A 17,176-nucleotide genomic window follows, 5' to 3' on the forward strand; every position below is an offset into this window, starting at 1 on the left:
CACATAGCTGAAACCATAGCCAACTCCTTAGAACTACAATTTTGAAACAACAATACAGAAGATGATGAAGCAGAAGGTTGGAACACTACATCACTTATTAAGAAGAAGACCTGTTGCATAATTATCACTTACAAACAAAGAAGCTGTCGTCTCCATTGTTAAAACAATTGGCAGCACAAAATCTTCAGGCCAGGATGGCATTCGATCACCCCAGTTAAAGAAACTTCTGCCCATAGCAATAACTTATCTTGCCACCATTCACAATTGTTTTCTTAAACTAAACTACGTTCCCTTCCAATGGAAAATGGCAAAGGTTATCCATACCTAACAAAGATCCCGTATTTCCTCAGGACCATAGACCAATATCCCTTTTAAATTTCCTCAGCAAAATATTTGGAAAAATTATTCTATCCTCTCACCACATGTTCTTCTATGGCAGTTACATAATGAGTCCTGAACAGCTGGTTTCCAAAACTCACATAGAACAATGCAGCAAGTGGTCTCAATAGTCGATGAGATCCTTAGATCAAAAGCAAGTAGACAAATAGACAAAGTGCTTGTCTAGTAGTATCAGACATAGAAGAACCCTTCAGCAGTACTGTCGTATAAACTTTACATCCATGGATGTCCACTGCACGTAATCCACATCCTTCATCATATCTATCAATGTAAATTCTATTCTATGTTCAAGTAAACAAATCTCAGACTACCCTAAAGACAATAGAAGCTGGGGTCCCACAAGGCTTTGTGCTAGACTCTATCCTGTACTCTATTTACATTAACAATATTTCAACCAAACCAAACAACAAAATAGTATTATTTGCAGATGGTACCACAGTATTCAACTCACATAAAAACTTCAACTATATCATATCAAACCTGATTCGTCACCTAGAAAAAAATCACACATTGATACAATCTCTGGAAAATAAAAATTAATCCCACGAAAACATGGGACATCGAATTCATGTGCCAGTGACATCAACAGTAAGGCAAATCAAATTGGACAACAACCCACTTCCATTGACAAATACCACAATTTCCAATAGCAACAGATCACATACTTCAGCACAAGTCAATGTTTAAAGGATGTGCATTATCAATACATATCAAGTTGATGCTCAAGAAAACAATAGTTTTACCTGACTTTATGGATTGCAATTCTGGGTACTGCCTCAGATACAAACCTCCATCAAATTCAACTAACTCACAATAAACCCTTACAAATCATCAGCTATTATCTTTGGCATATAACATATCAAACCATTCAAAATAACCTCAATTTTCAGCCCATTTGTATGTTAGAATAACAGGTTGATATAAATGATAAACTTTATATCACTATTTGTAAAAGTCTGTATGCTCTTGTATGCCTTTGCTTCCAGAATATTGTAAATTAAGATGAATGTGATTTATGTTTTCTCTGTAATACTTAATTATTGGTTGTTATCAATTCAGTTAATGTAAGGTTGCTATTTAGAGTGATAACAAAACATTTACATACTTGTCACCTATTAATGCGTGTTTTGCTTATCTTAATTCATGTGCTTATGGATGAAATCAGATCATCGCCAATTCTGCACTGCAAAATGGTTTATGACCATTTCATTAAAATTTTGACAATCCAAAAGTTATTTTTCAAGCTCATGTTCCAGATTGTTGCCTAATACAAGCAGTGTAACTCATAGTGTGCAAATTACCCAGGCTATATTCAACCAATATTTGAGAATATGAGCACTTATTTAGCTTCAACAAAATTTTACACATCTTTTCAAACCTTACTGAACTTTATTATTTAATTAATAGATAAAAAAATCTGCTTGCCAAGCAGTGGCGGAACACACACATAAAAGGTTATAATTAGGCTGAAACTTTGTCATGCTGACAACCCGCACAAAATAATGAAAGGAAAAAAGTTTATCACATACTACATTTTCACTATTCATGCTGTAAAACTTCAGTGCCAGGTATGACATTTTAATTTATTATTTCTTTACTACTAATTCTATTCACAACACGCAGTATCCACATGTGTTATATCGTTTTACAGTACAATTCAGGAGATACTATGTCAGAAACACTGAGATGTGTGAAAAACTAGTTTTTCTTAAAGTAGAGGTGCTTTATCCATGGAAGTTTGATTCTTCAAAGAACCAGGAGTGGAGGGGTTACTGGTTTAAGACTAAGCCGGTATTCTGTGTCATGTTTATTGATTTCAAATATTTCCATTAGGGCCATCTTTGAACTACTCTTAACAATACGTAAAAACACCATTGCTGTCGTTCATTGTCATAGGCTTGATTCATTGTACTCAGTCTATGCCACAATTCCCTTCAAAGATGTTTTTCACAGATGGGGATGAAGCATTGGGTTTACTATAAGCAGGAAAAGCCATTTGACTACATCCTGTACGCCTGCAAAATTTTGATATTGATTAAATTGACCATAATTTGTATGTTTTGCAGGCAATTGATCAGGTAAAAGATAGTGGGATCCTCTATACAAATCGTGCAACAACTTTACTTAAGCTCGGTCTGTATTCACGTGCAGTTGATGATTGTGAATGGGCACTAAGAGTAAACAGAGATAATTTACGAGCCTGGCTGCTGAAGGCTAAAGCACATCATTTTCTTGAGCAGACTGAAGAAAAAGCAGAATGCTTGCGTGAAGCTAGGGAGCGCCATCCAAACAGTGGAAACATCATTACAGGTACTACTGCAGTTTTAAGGAGACCTGTATAAGTCAGTTATGTGATGTTCATAGTCATTCTTTTCTAACTTGCAGTGCTGAAATTGTGTCACAAATCTCAGATCACACTGAAACAGCTTATGACCTAAACTTAAGTAATGAATCAAACAATGGAAAATCCAGGATGAAATGTAACAATTATGAGAAGGAAAGTTGCTACTCACTATATAGCAGAGATGCTGAGTCGCAGATAGGCACAACAAAAAGACTCTAACAATTAAAGCTATTGGCCATTAAGACATTAAGACCTTTGTCAACACTAGATACACACACACACACACACACACACACACACACACACTCAGAAACGCAACTCACACACACGACTGGAGTCTCAGGCAACTTAAACCACACTGTGAGCAGCAGCACCAGTGCATGATGGGAGTGTTGACTGAGTGGGGATAAGGAGAAGGATGGGGCAGAGTGGGGGAGCGACAGTATCATGGGGCTGGCAGACAGTAAGGCCTTCATCAACACTTGACACAACACACGCACACACACACACACACACACACACACACACACACACACACACACACACAAACGCAACTCAGACACATGACTGCAGTCTCAGGTAACTTAAACCACAGTGCGAGCAGCAGTGCCAGTGTGTAATGGGAGTGGCGACTGGGTGGGGGTAAGGAGGAGGATGGAGCAGGGAGGGGGTGGGATAGTATCGTGGGGGTGGTGGACAGTGAAATGCTGCAGGTCAGATGGAGAGCAGGCGAGAGGTGGGGAGGGGGAAGGGGAAGTAGCAGAAAAGGAGAGAAATAAAATGACTGGGTGTGGTGGTGGAATGGTGGCTTTGTAGTGTTGGAATGGGAACAGGGAAGGGCTGGATGGGTGAGGAGTGAGGACAGTGACTAACGAAGGTTGAGGCCAGCTGGGTTATGGGAACATAGGATGTATTGCAGAGAAAGTTCTCACCTGTGCAAGTCAGAAAAGCTAGTGTTGGTGGGGAGGATCCATATGGTGCAGGCTGTGAAGCAGTCATTGAAATGAAGGATGTCATGTTCGGCAGCATGTTCAGCAACAGGGTGGTCCACTTGTTTCTTGGCTACTGTTTGTCATTGGCCATTCATGCAGACAGTTTGTTGGTTGTCATGCCTACATAGAATGTGGAACAGTGGCTGCAGCTTAGCTTGTAGACCACATGACTTGTTTCACAGGTAGCCCTGCCTTTGATGGAATAGGTGATGATAGTTACCAGACTGTATAGTAGGTGGTGGTTAGAGGATGTATGGGACAGGTCTTGCATCTAGGTCTATTATGGGGGTATGAGCCATTAGGTAAGGGATTGGGAGTGGGGATTGTGTAAGGATGGACGAGTATATTGTGTAGTTTTGATGGATGGTGGAATACCACTGTGGGAAGGTTGAGAAGGATACTGGGCAGGACATTTCTCATTTCAGGGCATGATGAGAGATAATCAAAACCCTAGCAGAGAATTTAATTCAGTTGCTCCATTCCTGGGTGGTAATGAGTTACAAGGAGAGTGCTCCTCTGTGGTCAGATGGTGGGACTTTGGGAGGTGTGGAAGACTGGAAAGGTATGGCATGAGAGATATGTTTCTGTACAAAGTTGGGAGGATAATTATGGCTAGTGAAGGCCTTAGTGAGACCCTCGGTATATTACAAGAGTGACTGCTTAGCGAGACCCTTGGTATGTTAAAGAGGGACTGCTTTTCACTGCAGATACGTCGACCATGGGTGGCTAGGCTGTACAGAAGGGACTTCATGGTATGGAACGGGTGCCAGTTGTCGAAGTGGAGGTATTGCTGGTGGTTAGTAGGTTTGATATGGACGGAGGTACTGATGTAGCCATCTTTGAGGTGGAGGTCAACATCTAGGAAGGTGACTTGTTGGGTTGAGTAGGACCAGGTGAAGCAAAAGAGGGAGAAGTTGTTGAGGTTCTGTAGGAATGTGGATAGGGTGTCCTCACCTTCGATGCAGATAGCAAAGATGAATCTGAACCAGGTGAGGAGTTTAGGACTCTGGTTTTTTGGGAAGGGTTCCTCTAGATGGCCCATGAATAGGTTGGCATAGAATGGTGCAATGCGGGTGCCCATAGCTGTTCCCCAGATTTATTTCTAGGTAATCCCTACAAAGGACAAGTAATTGTGGGTGAAGATATAGTTGGTCATGGCAACTAGGAAGGATGATGATGTTTGGTTTGTGGGGCGCTCAACTGCGTGGTCATCAGTGCCCATACAAAGTCCCAATTTTTACGCGGTCCAGTTTTTACATAGTCCAATCTGACCACTGTCACAAATGATGATGATGATGATGATGATGATGATGATGATGATGATGAGGATGAAATGATGAGGACAACACAAACACCCACTCCCTGGGCAGAGAAAATCCCCAATCTGGCCGGGAATTGAATCCAGGACCCCATCATCCAGAGGCAGCAACGCTAGCCACAGGACCACGAGCTGTGGACCACTAGGAAGGAGGTTGTTGCTTTGGAGCCCATCGGGCATTCAAAAAGGTAGTGTTCAACAGCTGTACGGCCAGGGGTGTTTGGAATGTTAGTGTACAGGGAGGTCACATCAGTAGTGACAAGCAGGGCACTGTGTGGTAAAGGGATAGGAACTGTGGACAGTCAGAGGAGGAAATGGTTGGTATCTTTTATATAGGAGGGTAGGTTCTGGGTAATAGGTTGAAGGTGTTGGTCTACATGAGCAGAGATTCTCTCAGTGGGGGCCCCATAACTGCCCACAGTGGGGCGTCCTGGGTGGTTAGGTTTGTGGACTTACGGAAGCACGTAGAAGGTAGGAGTGCAGGAACTGGTAGGTGTGAGTAGAGACATGGACTCCAGGGAGAGGTTCTGTGATGGGCCTAAGGATTTGAATAGTGACTGGAGATACTGCTGGATTACTGGAATGAGATCACTGTGGCAAGGTTTGTAGCTGGAAGTATTTGACAGGTGGTGGAGTCCTTCCACCAGGTAATCCTTGGTGTTCAAAACAAGTGGTGCAGCCTTTGTGTGCAGATAGGATTGTAAGGTCAGGATCAGTTTTTAGATGATGGACTATGGCTCTTACTGCGGATGTAAGGTTAGTTTGCATGGGGGATGATGGTGAGGAAGGGATTGAGGTTAAGAAATTCTGGAAAATTAAACAGGGGCTCATTTGGGAGCAGTGGAGGTGAATCATGGTTGGATGAAGGTGTGAGCTGGGGTAGGCAAGGTTCAATATTGGCCTTGGTTGAGTCTGATTGGTAGGGTTGGCGGCAAAAAAGTGTTTCCACTGTAGGGACCGGGAGAAGGAGAGAAGGTCTTTAACAAGTCCTGCATGATTGAATTTGGAATTGGGGCAAAAGGTGAGGCCTTTGGAAAGGACTGATATTTCTGTGGGGCTAACTTCTGGAGGAAAGGTTCATGACTATGTTGCGGGTCTGTTTAGGGTCTGGATTCTGTGTGGTGATGCGAGGGAGTTTTGGAGGATGGAGTAAGTGTGGTAGGTCTGCAAGACAGGGTTTGTCAGCTATGGGGGGATGTGGGGGAGGTTTGGAGGTTGTTGTAGAGGTGGTGGACAGTGATACTCCAAGGCGGGAGCAGGAAGTGAGCAGAATGGAGAGCTTTTTGAGGTGGCATTGTGCATGTTGCTCAAGTTCCTGCAGGGCAAGAGTTTCAATGTCATGAGTTCCGGGAATTTGGGATTGCATAGCAGGAGAATTTTGCGGATGGAGAGAAGGTACTGCAAGGAGGTTTGGGTTTGGTGATATGGTTTTGCAGGACTGTGTTGGTGAGGGTTAAGGACTGGCAGAATATGAACAGGTGGAGGTCATTTTGGAAGGAGGGGTGGTAGCCAGAGATGGGTAATTTGATGGTAAGGCCATTAGGGGGGATTTCAAGAGCCAAGAAACAATGCAGGAGCACTATATGGGTCTGGGATCTGGCCAGGGGTAAGGAAACTTTCCTGTATTGACGTAGATGGAAGGAGCAAGGATCGATGGTGGTGGAAAAAAGTGAAAAATTATATAGGTAATGTAGAATTACGCCCAAAAAATTTCGCAAAAACACACACAAATATGTGTGAAAATTCACGAAAAGGATGAAATGGATGCAAAAGGGGGAAACAAGATGAAATCTGATGGAGTCAACGCTAGCGAAAGGTGAAAACTCACTAAAATTATTGAGAAGTCACAAGGATCAAAGTAAAGAATAATTAATAAAAATGTATATATTACTGTAAGTAGCAGGTCTGAGAGTGGATAAATGGGAAGAAGGGCGACATACCCCATCCTCCGAAACTCCCTCACACCAGCACACAGAATATAGAACGTAAACAGACCTGCAACACAGTCATGAACTTTTCCTCCAGAAGTTAGCCCCACAGAAATATCAGTCCTTTCCAATGGCCTCACCTTTTGCCCCACTTCCAAATTCAATCATGCGGGACTTGTTACAGATCTTCTCTCCTTCTCCTGGTCCCTACAGTGGAAACACTTTTTTGCCGCCAACCCTACCAATCAGACTAAACCAAATACCAATATTGAACCTCACCTAACTCAATTCACTCCTCGATCCAACTGTGATCTACCCCCACTGCCCCCAAACCACCCCCTGTTAACTTTCTAGAATTTCTTAACCTCAAATCTTGCCTCACCATCATTCCCCAGCTCCCTCAACATGCAAACTAACCTTACATCCGCAGAAATAGCCGCAGTCCCCCATCTAAACACTGATCCCAACCCTATAATCCTATCTGCAGACAAAGGCTCCACCACTGTTGTTTTGAACTGCAAGGATTACCTGGTGGAATGTCTCCACCAGCTGTCAGATACTTCCACCTACAAACCTTGCCACAGTGACCCATTCCAGTAATCCAGCAGGATCTCCAGTCACTACTCAAATCCTTAGGCCCATCCCAGAACTTACCCCTGGAGTCCATCTCTCTCCTCACCCCTACCACTCCCCACACTCTTACCATCTACATGCTTTCTAAAGTCCATAAACCGAACCACCCAGGTTGCCCCATTGTGGCCAGTTACCTACCCTCCTATACAAAAGATGCCAACCATTTCCTCTACCAACTCACCATGGTTCCTGTCCCTTTACCACATGGTGCCCTGCTCGTCACTACATTCCAACTACCTGTACACTAACATTCCTAATGCCAATGGCCTTACTGCTACTGAAAACTACCTTTCCGAAGGCCCGATGTATTCCAAACCAACAATCTCCTTCCTAGTCCCCATGGCCAACTATATCCTCATCCACAATTATTTCTCCTTTGAAGGGATTACCTACAACAGGGTAAGGCTATGGGCACCCACATGGCACCATCCTATGCCAACCTATTCATGGGCCTTCTAGAGGAACCCTTCCCAAAAACCCAGAGTCCTAAACCCCTCACCTGGTTCAGATTTATTGATAACATCTTTGCTATCTGCATCGAAGGTGAGGACACCCTACCCACATTCCTACAGAACTTCAACAACTTCTACCCCATCTGCTTCACTTGGTCCTAGTCAATCCAACAAGCCACCTTCGTAGATGTTGATCAAAGTTGGCTACATAAGTCCCTCGTCAATATCAACCTACTAACCACCAACAATACCTCCACTTCAACAGCTGCGACCCATTCCATACCAAGAAGTCCTTTCGTACAGCCTAGCCACCCTTGGTCATCACATCTGCAGTGACAGGCAGTCCCTGTCGAAATATACTGAGGGTCTCACTAAAGCCTGCACTGACCGTAATTATCCTTCCATCCTTGTACGGAAACAAATCTCCCGTGCCTTATCTTTCCAGTCTCCCACCACCTCCCAAAGTCCCACCGTGTGCCCACAGAGAGGCATTCTCCTGATAACTGAGTACCACCCAGGACTGGAGCGAATGAATTACATTCTCTGCCAGGGTTTTGATTATCTCTTTTTGTGCCCTGAAATGAGAAATGTCCTGACCACTATCCTTCCCACCGCTCCCACAGTGGTATTCCGCTGTCCACCAATATACTCGTCAGCCTTACACAACCCCTGCTCCCAGTCCTTACCTAATGGCTCATACCCCTGTAATAGACGTAGATGCAAGACCTGTCCTATATATCCTCCAACCACCACCTACTCCAGTCTGGTCATTAACATAACCTATCCCATCAAAGGCAGGGCTACCTGTGAAACCAGTCATGCAGTCTACAAGCTAAGCTGCAACCACTGTGCTGCATTATATGTAGGCATGATAACCAACAAACTGTCAGCATGAATGGTCACTGACAAACTTTGGCCATGAAACAAGTGGACCACCCTGTTGCTAAACACACTTCCGAACATGACATCCTTCATTTCAATGACTACTTCACAGCCTGCACCATATGGATCCTCCCCAACAACACCAGCTTTTCTGAATTGCAGAGGTGGGAATGTTCCCTGCAATATATCCTACATTCCCATAACCCTCCTGGCCTCTACCTTCGTTAGTCATCGTCCTCCCCCATCCAACCCCTTCCCTGTTCCCACTCTAGCACTACACAGCTGCTATTCCACCACCACACCCAGTGTTTTTGCCTCTCTCCTTTTCCGCTACTCCCTCCCCCCTCTCCCCAGCCCTCTGTCTGACCTGCAGCACTTCACTGTCTGCCAGCCCCATGATACTATAGCTCCCCCACTCTGCCCCATCCTTCTCCTTATCCCCACCCAGTCGACACTCCCATCATGCACTGGTGCTGCTGCTCGCAGTGTGGTTTAAGTTGCCTGAGACTGCAGTCGTGTGTGTGTGTGTGTGTGTGTGTGTGTGTGTGTGTGTGTGTGTGTGTGTGTGTATCTAGTGTTGACAAAGGTCTTAATGGCCAAAAGCTTTAATTGTGAGAGTCTTTTTGTTGTGCAGATCTGTGACTCAGCAGTTCCACTATACTGTGAGTAGCAACTTTCCTTCTCAAAAACATATGTAATGGATTTTCTTAGCTGAATGCCTGTAGTATTGCTGTGTTGTATCTGTACCCATATATTCTTGTTGGGAGCTTCATTGTTGAAAGAACTATCAATCATAATAAAACATTTTCTTGTGCTATGCTCTCTTATTGCCTTTTGTGTTTTATCTATAGTTGTAATCATTGGAAGCGGTAAGAGACAAGTGGCACAAATCATGAAGCAGCTATGGAGCTCATAGTTATTATAGTGTGGTTATGGTAAGTTGCACTGGTGGTAATCTAGAGATGGTGGAATGAAACAGGCTGTTCTGGAGGTAAATGATAGTGGATATCACAGAGTGAATGAATAATCAAAACAAGTCAGAGTGTAGCAATGTCATCTTAAGTGTTAACAACAATCCTGGGGGCAATCCAAATCATAGATCTAAACCGAGAAAGGTCAACCCTCTGCTATTCAGTGGTGTGTAACTGAAGGGTCCAGTGACTGGTGAGAGACTGGTTAGCAATAGCTGTGCTGTGGTATCTAGAGGTAAACACACAGAGGATCTCGGACATATTTTCCCTACTGATACCTGGGCTAGGCAGGGAATCTAAATAACTGTCAGATACTAATAGCCTGGTAATTGAGTTTGGGATTAACTGCTGTTTGGCAGCAGCCATTCATTTGTGTACCCACCTGGTTACTGGTTGCTGATATATAACATGGCCTCATATAACACGTGCTTCTAACTTTTATAGGATAGGAAATGCCTGTGCCCAGAATGCAGTAGGAGGTGAAAAGGAAGATTTAGGATTAAGGTCCCATCTGTGATGAGATCATGATAGATGGAACACAGGCTTGGATTGGGGAAGGATGGAAGGCACTCAGCCACAACCTTTCAAAGCAACCATACTGGCATTTGCCTTAAGCAGTTTAGGGAAATTGCAGAAAACTTAAATCTGGATGAGTGGATAGAGATTTGAACCACTGTCCTGCCTGATTGGAGATGTTGAGTGGTTGTATAGAGCAGATCTTTTTTATTTTTATTTTTTATTTTTTATTGGCTTTTTGCTGGCAGCAATACAGCAATTGCAATTGTTTATTAATGTTAGTGAAAATGATTAAAAAAACACTAGCTTTCAAGCTCTTGCTCTTTCTACAGTAAAAGTACACTTTTGACTGTGGATGTGAGCATTTTGGTGTCTGTGTGGTTCTGTGTGTGAACATGTGTACTTTTGCTAGAGAAAGGGCAAGAGGTTGAAGGTTGGTGTAACTACGTATTCTGCTGAGTGTCTCTACGCACGACACCTCAGTCGCTTATAGGTGAGGAGTTGCCTTTCTTTTATTTTACATATTATACCAGCCAAAAAATTTCAGTTGTTGTGGAATTAAGACTGCACCTATTTCAGAAATAAATACATTTAGAAATCTCAGTATCTGACATGTAGAATTTTTTGTCCACTTCTTGAATGTGCTACTAAATGGTTTATTGTGTCTCACTGTTTAGAGGCACAAAACACATGGGTGTTTTCAGTCCATTACTAAAGGCAAATAAATAGGAGGTCGAGTTGATAGGAGCTGAAGGAGTCCAGGTTGCAATAATATGTGGTACGACACACTGCCCACTGTTATTATTCAAGAAACACATAGTACAATGAAAATTACTTATCTTCAGTAGTTTGTAGGATGTAGCTGTGGCTATGAACTAATACAAAATATTCTCAGGGACTAAGCCTGATGGGCTCTCCTCAGAGAGTCAATGCAAACAGAACTGGCTGAGAGACGATTATGAAAGTGTGTGTGCCTAGGTTGAATTCTAGCTAAGAAGTGAACGAGGCAAACTCCAGTTCTGTTGAGCTGCACAGCCTGCTAGAGTGTGCTGTGCTCGGCAGACGACGGGCTGCCAACCTTGTGTTGGCGCGGTGTTGTAGTAGTATCTGTGGCAATGATACTACACCCCTCTAACCCAAATTGTTGCGTCGTCGTGGAATAAGGCTTGCAACATTGGGAGGAGGGACCCGGGGGCGGCAGAACTGAGGGGGCAGCAGAACTGAGGGGGCGGCAGAACTGAGGGGGCGGCACAACTGAGGGGGCGGACAGAGGGACTGCCGGGGATGACTGCTCACCTGCGGTCACGCATTCACGTGAGGGAGCGAGGGAAAAACCCGGTACCAAAAACCTCCTGAGACCGCACACCACCCCCAGGTAGGCCCGAAGGGGATGGGGAGAGCTCAACGTCCATGGGCAATGGGGGCGACGCCATGGTGGCGGTGTGTGGTGGAGTGACCGGCGAGGTGGAAGCCTCAGCCAGCGGCGGACTCAGCGCCGCTGGCAGAGGCGGTGAGGACGGCCTCGGGGGCGGCGTATGGCAGTCGGCCGGCATGGAGGCTGCGGCGGAAGGCCGATGGACGGCAGTGGCCGCTGGCAGGAACGAGCAACGGCGGCTGAGGCCCATGTGCAGGAGGGGCGTGCTGGCCACGCGCCAAAAGTGACAGCACATGCGCAGTGGGCGCGCCAGGGGAGCGCACCAGTTGCGGCAGCAGCGCGGACTCTGAGGGAGACCGCGAGAAGTCAGCATCTGCCGACAAAGAGGGGGCAGCAGAAACCAGAAGGTGGCACAACCGTAACTGGTTCCTGAGCCACTGGACCAAGCCGGACGGACCAGAAACAAGATATGGAGCACGGCTGAGCGAGCAAACGACGTGCGCCTGCTTTCGACGTCACCTGCTCCTAAAAACTCTGTAGAAGACCATAGTGTGCAGCATGAAGCCGAAAGAGGGTGAAGCAGCGGAAGTGAGTGGCGAAGGAGGCCACAGTAACTGCAAAAGCGAACTGTGGGTGCGACCATGAAGCAATTCAACCGGGGAGTGAGTACCACATGGCTGGGAGCAGTAGGATGACAAAAAGGTCCAAAGAGCACGCTCGTGAGAATGCATAGCACGCAACTTAGTCATCTGTGACTTGAACGTTTGGACGAACCATTCAGCCTCACCGTTCGACTGCGGGTGGAACGGGGCGGTAGTCAGATGGCGAATGCTATTGACAGCACAAAATGTTTCAAATTCCTTGGAGACAAACTGGGGGCCGTTGTCAGAGACAAGCAACAAGCACTTCCGGCAGACCCTCCAGACAGAAAATTGACATCAATGCCCGAATGATACTTGCTGAGGTAGTGGAAACCACCAGGACAACAAAGGGGAAGTTGCTGTAAACATTGATAACAATCAACCAGTGGGCATCCTGGAGCGGACCCACAAAGTCAACGTGGAGACGCTGCCAAGGTGCATTAGGAGTTGGCCACGCAAAGAACTGTTGGCAGGGAGCAGACTCACAAGTAGTGAGCAAATCTTTAATGTCGCTATCAATACCAATCCAGGTGCAATGACGTCGAGCGAGCTGTTTCGTCCGCACAATACCGCAGTGACCAACATGGAGAAGGCGGAGAATTTCCGAGTGCAAAGAACGCGGCACCATGACATGGGATTGATCATTTTTCATTTGGAGTAATAGAACACCGCGGTGAACTGACAATCTATGGCATTGTGCAAAATAATGCCGAACCTGGGGGGTCAGGAATTTGTGAAGCAGACACGGCCATTGCATACGGATGTACTGCAAAACTAGGCGTAGAGAAGCATCGGCGGCCATCATGGAAGCAATACGACAGTAGTCGAACAGAAAATTATTGGCAAACACTGCGTCTTGCAACTCAATGTAGAGGTACGACACTTCGGAGGAGTCAAAGGCGTCATCTGGAGCAATAGGAAGATGAGACAACCCATCAGCATTGCCACATCGAGCCGTAGGCCAGTACAAAATTTCATAGGATGGGTGGAACAATGACATCAAAGGCTTGTGGTCGGTAACCAGATAGAACTTCCTACCGTACAAAAAATCATGGAACTTGGCGACTCCATAGACAATAGCTAGAGCTTCCTTTTCTATCTGTGAGTAGTTTTGTTGCACCGAATTGAGCAATTTGGAGGCAAAGGCGATCGGGCGATCAACCGGATGTATGCGATGCGAGAGAACTGCACCGATGCCGTGTGAAGACGCATTGACAGTCAAAACCACAGGCCAGGAGGGATCAATAGGAACCAAACACTGATCACTGAGCAACGCAGATTTGATCTGGCGGAAAGCAGCGTCACAATCCGGAGACCACACAAGAGGCACATTCTTACGCTGGAGGCGATGCAAAGGCACTGCTATCTGAGCAGCATTAGGAATGAAGTGAATATAATAAGTAATTTTTCCCCAACACAGATTGGAGTTCCTTCAAGTTCGTAGGCGCCGGCAAGTCTCTGATCGCACACATATGCGATGGTGAGGGGTTGATACCCTGTCCATTAATCACAAGGCTAAGTATTCTATCTAAGTCTGAAAAAACTTACACTTGTTTCTGTTACATTTGAGACCAGCCTGTGAAAGGACACTAAACAAAGTTTTCAAGTTCTGCAAATGTTCTTCAGGGGTGTGACCTGACTCTACAATATTGTCTAGATAATTAGAGCACCCTGGAACCGTAGCACACAATTGCTACAAATACGACTGAAAAATAGCTGGCGCCAAAGCACAACTGAAAGGAAGTGGGCGAAACTTGAACAGTCCCAAGTGAGTGTTTATGACAAAGTAGCACTGCGACGAGTCATCGAGCGGAATCTGGAAGTATGCATGTCTCAAATCAATCATAGAAAAATACTTTCCTGCACCCAACTTATCAAATATGTCCTCAGGTTGCGGCAAAGGAAATTAGCAACAACAGTATGGGGATTCACTGTGGACTTAAAATCTGCACAAATGCGGAGTCGACCATTAGGTTTCTTAACACACACTATCGGTGACACCCAGGGTGAGGCAGACACGGGTTCTAGGACCCCAATGTCTTTCAAATGCACAAGTTCCACAGCTACTGCGTTGTGTTACACATGCGGGACCGAGTGAGCGCGCTGGCACACAGGACTCTAACTACAACATGCGCAGTGAAATTAGAAGCGCAACCCAAGCCGTCGGAGAAAAGTTCACTAAACAACGCACAAAGGGAGTCAACACTGTCATTATGGTCACTAGCTGAGACGGACATGACATTGTCTTGCACTGAGAGGCCAAAAAGATCAAATGCATCCAGTCTGAAAATGTTTGTAGCATCACATGATCGAACGACGTGGAAAGTTACTGTTCTGGTGGTGGCACCATATGTGGCCTGTACACTACACACACCAAGCACCGAAATTTCTTGTCCTGAGAGAGCAATCAGCTTGGAAAGAGAGCAGTAGAGCGGTGGTAAGCCAAGCAATGCATATGTCTTGTGATTCAATAAAGAAACCCAAGCACCAGTATCTAACTGCAAACGCACAGCACATCCAGCAATGCGGAGAATCACAAACAGTTTGTGTGCAACGCGCTCAATGTGATTGAGAGTGTCTGAGGAAGTGTGGCGAGGCACCTGTCTTATGGGAGACGCATGGGGCGAAGAAGCCCATTCAAAAATAGCATTAACATCCATAGGTTGCTCAAAGTCAGTTCCACGGTGAGAGCCGTTGCGGTGATGCTGCTGCGAATTACGTGAACCTGACACATGTGTGGGGTGAGAGTTCCATTTAGAACACACGGCTTGAACATGATCTGTTTTGTTACAGAGAAAACACTGAGCCCGACGGGAAGGGCACTTGTCCCGGGGATGAGCACTAAAACACTTAGGGCAAGATTTGAGTCTAGGTGCGAAAGCATGGTGAGCAGATTGTTTATGCGCCTGCTTGCAGTGCGGCGGAGCCGGCTGCAGTGAAGTAGAGTGCACAGGCCTGTTGTGAGAAGCACTAACCGAGCACACCCCTGGCATTGCATCAAACGTGGAATTTGCCCTGTCCAACGCGTCCCGGCGATCCGGCAAATCTAACGCTTCTTGCAAAGTAGGGTTCTTAAATTTGAGGATCTGTTCCCAGAGGCGATGATCCATCACATTTTGCGTGATAGCGTCTCTAACCATGACATCTGCATAGGACAGTCTGCAGGCACACTGAAAGTCACAGTCGGATGTAAGCTCTTGCAAGTCTACAATCCATGAGCGGTTAGTCTGACCAGGTTCATGCTGGGGGGGGAAAAAAAACTTATAATGCACAGCGACGACATTGACACTGTCCTTGAAATGTGCATCCACCTTACGGAGCACACCGTCATACAACTGTTCTTCCAGGCGAGAGGCGGGGAAGAGTTTCACTAACATGTGTTACAGTTCCACACCAGTGTGGGCAATAAGGAAATGCAGCCACCCATTACCTGCAATTTTGTAGACCTCGTAGTGTGCTTCAAGCTGCGCCCAGTACTTGTCCCAACGTTCCGTGTCAGGGTTGAAGTGTTGGAACGGCGGTGCTGGTGTTGGTGGTGGAGGCGCCGGGGGTTCCGGCAGTGGCATCGTGTTTGCTTGCGCCGCTGTAGACTGCATGGCCACTAGTCCTTGCATCGCTGCGAGCATCTGCGTCATCTGCTGCATCTGAAATTGTAAAAGCTCGGGCAGTGAAGGTTGTTCTCTTTGCGAAGCCATGGTGCAACAAACAGGGAGCAAGCAAATTCCTGAAGCGCGTAGCAACTACCGTACCGCAGACAAGGGCAAACCAGAAAAGTGAGCAAGCAAGTGTCCGCAGGGCAAAAGCATGTCGCCAAACTAGGCGAAACTAAGTGGACAAACACGGAAGGAAAGAACCAGAATCACAGCTAGTTTAGTGAACTCGGAAATAAGGGACCAGACTCGTTGCCATTTTATTGTGTTTCACTGTTAAGAGGCACAAAATGCTTGGGTGTTTTCATCTCGTTACTAAAGGCAAATAAATAGGAGGTCAAGTTGATAGGAGCTGAAGGAGTCCAGGTTACAATAATATGCAGTACGGCACACTGCCCACTGTTAGAGAGAAGGATTATTATTCAAGAAACACATAGTACAATGAAAATTACTTATCTTCAGTAGTTTTTAGGACTGTAGCTGCGGCTATGAACTAATACAAAATATTCTCAGGGACTAAGCCTGATGGGCCCTCCTCAGAGAGTCAATGCAAACAGAACTAGCTGAGGGCCGATTATGAAAGTGCATCTGCCTATATTGGAATCTAGCTAAGAAGTGAACGAGGCACACTCCAGTTCCATCGAGCTGCATAGCCCGCTAGAGTGCGCTGTGCTTGGCAGATGACGGGCTGCCAACCTTGTGTTGGCGTGGTGTTGTAGTAGTATCTGTGGCAATGATACTACATGGTTAATTTAATTTAAAGATTCCTGAAGCGCGTAGCAACTACCGTACCGCAGACAAGGGCAAACCAGAAAAGTGAGCAAGCAAGTGTCCGCAGGGCAAAAGCATGTCGCCAAACTAGGCGAAACTAAGTGGACAAACACGGAAGGAAAGAACCAGAATCACAGCTAGTTTAGTGAACTCGGAAATAAGGGACCAGACTCGTTGCCATTTTATTGTGTTTCACTGTTAAGAGGCACAAAATGCTTGGGTGTTTTCATCTCGTTACTAAAGGCAAATAAATAGGAGGTCAAGTTGATAGGAGCTGAAGGAGTCCAGGTTACAATAATATGCA

The 17,176-nt window shown here is 45.6% G+C and overlaps 1 protein-coding gene across 1 annotated transcript in view; it reads left to right on the plus strand.

Annotated features, from left to right (window-relative positions):
* LOC126416194 (tetratricopeptide repeat protein 12-like) overlaps positions 1-17,176 on the plus strand; it is a 125,571-nt gene that overhangs the window by 53,211 nt on the left and 55,184 nt on the right. The window contains exon 4 of the mRNA XM_050083782.1: positions 2,466-2,709. Coding sequence (XP_049939739.1) covers positions 2,466-2,709 — 244 coding nt within the window. The remainder of the gene's footprint in view (positions 1-2,465; positions 2,710-17,176) is intronic.

This window comes from Schistocerca serialis, chromosome 8 (genome assembly GCF_023864345.2).
Source record: "Schistocerca serialis cubense isolate TAMUIC-IGC-003099 chromosome 8, iqSchSeri2.2, whole genome shotgun sequence".
Taxonomy (NCBI): Eukaryota; Metazoa; Arthropoda; class Insecta; order Orthoptera; family Acrididae; genus Schistocerca; species Schistocerca serialis.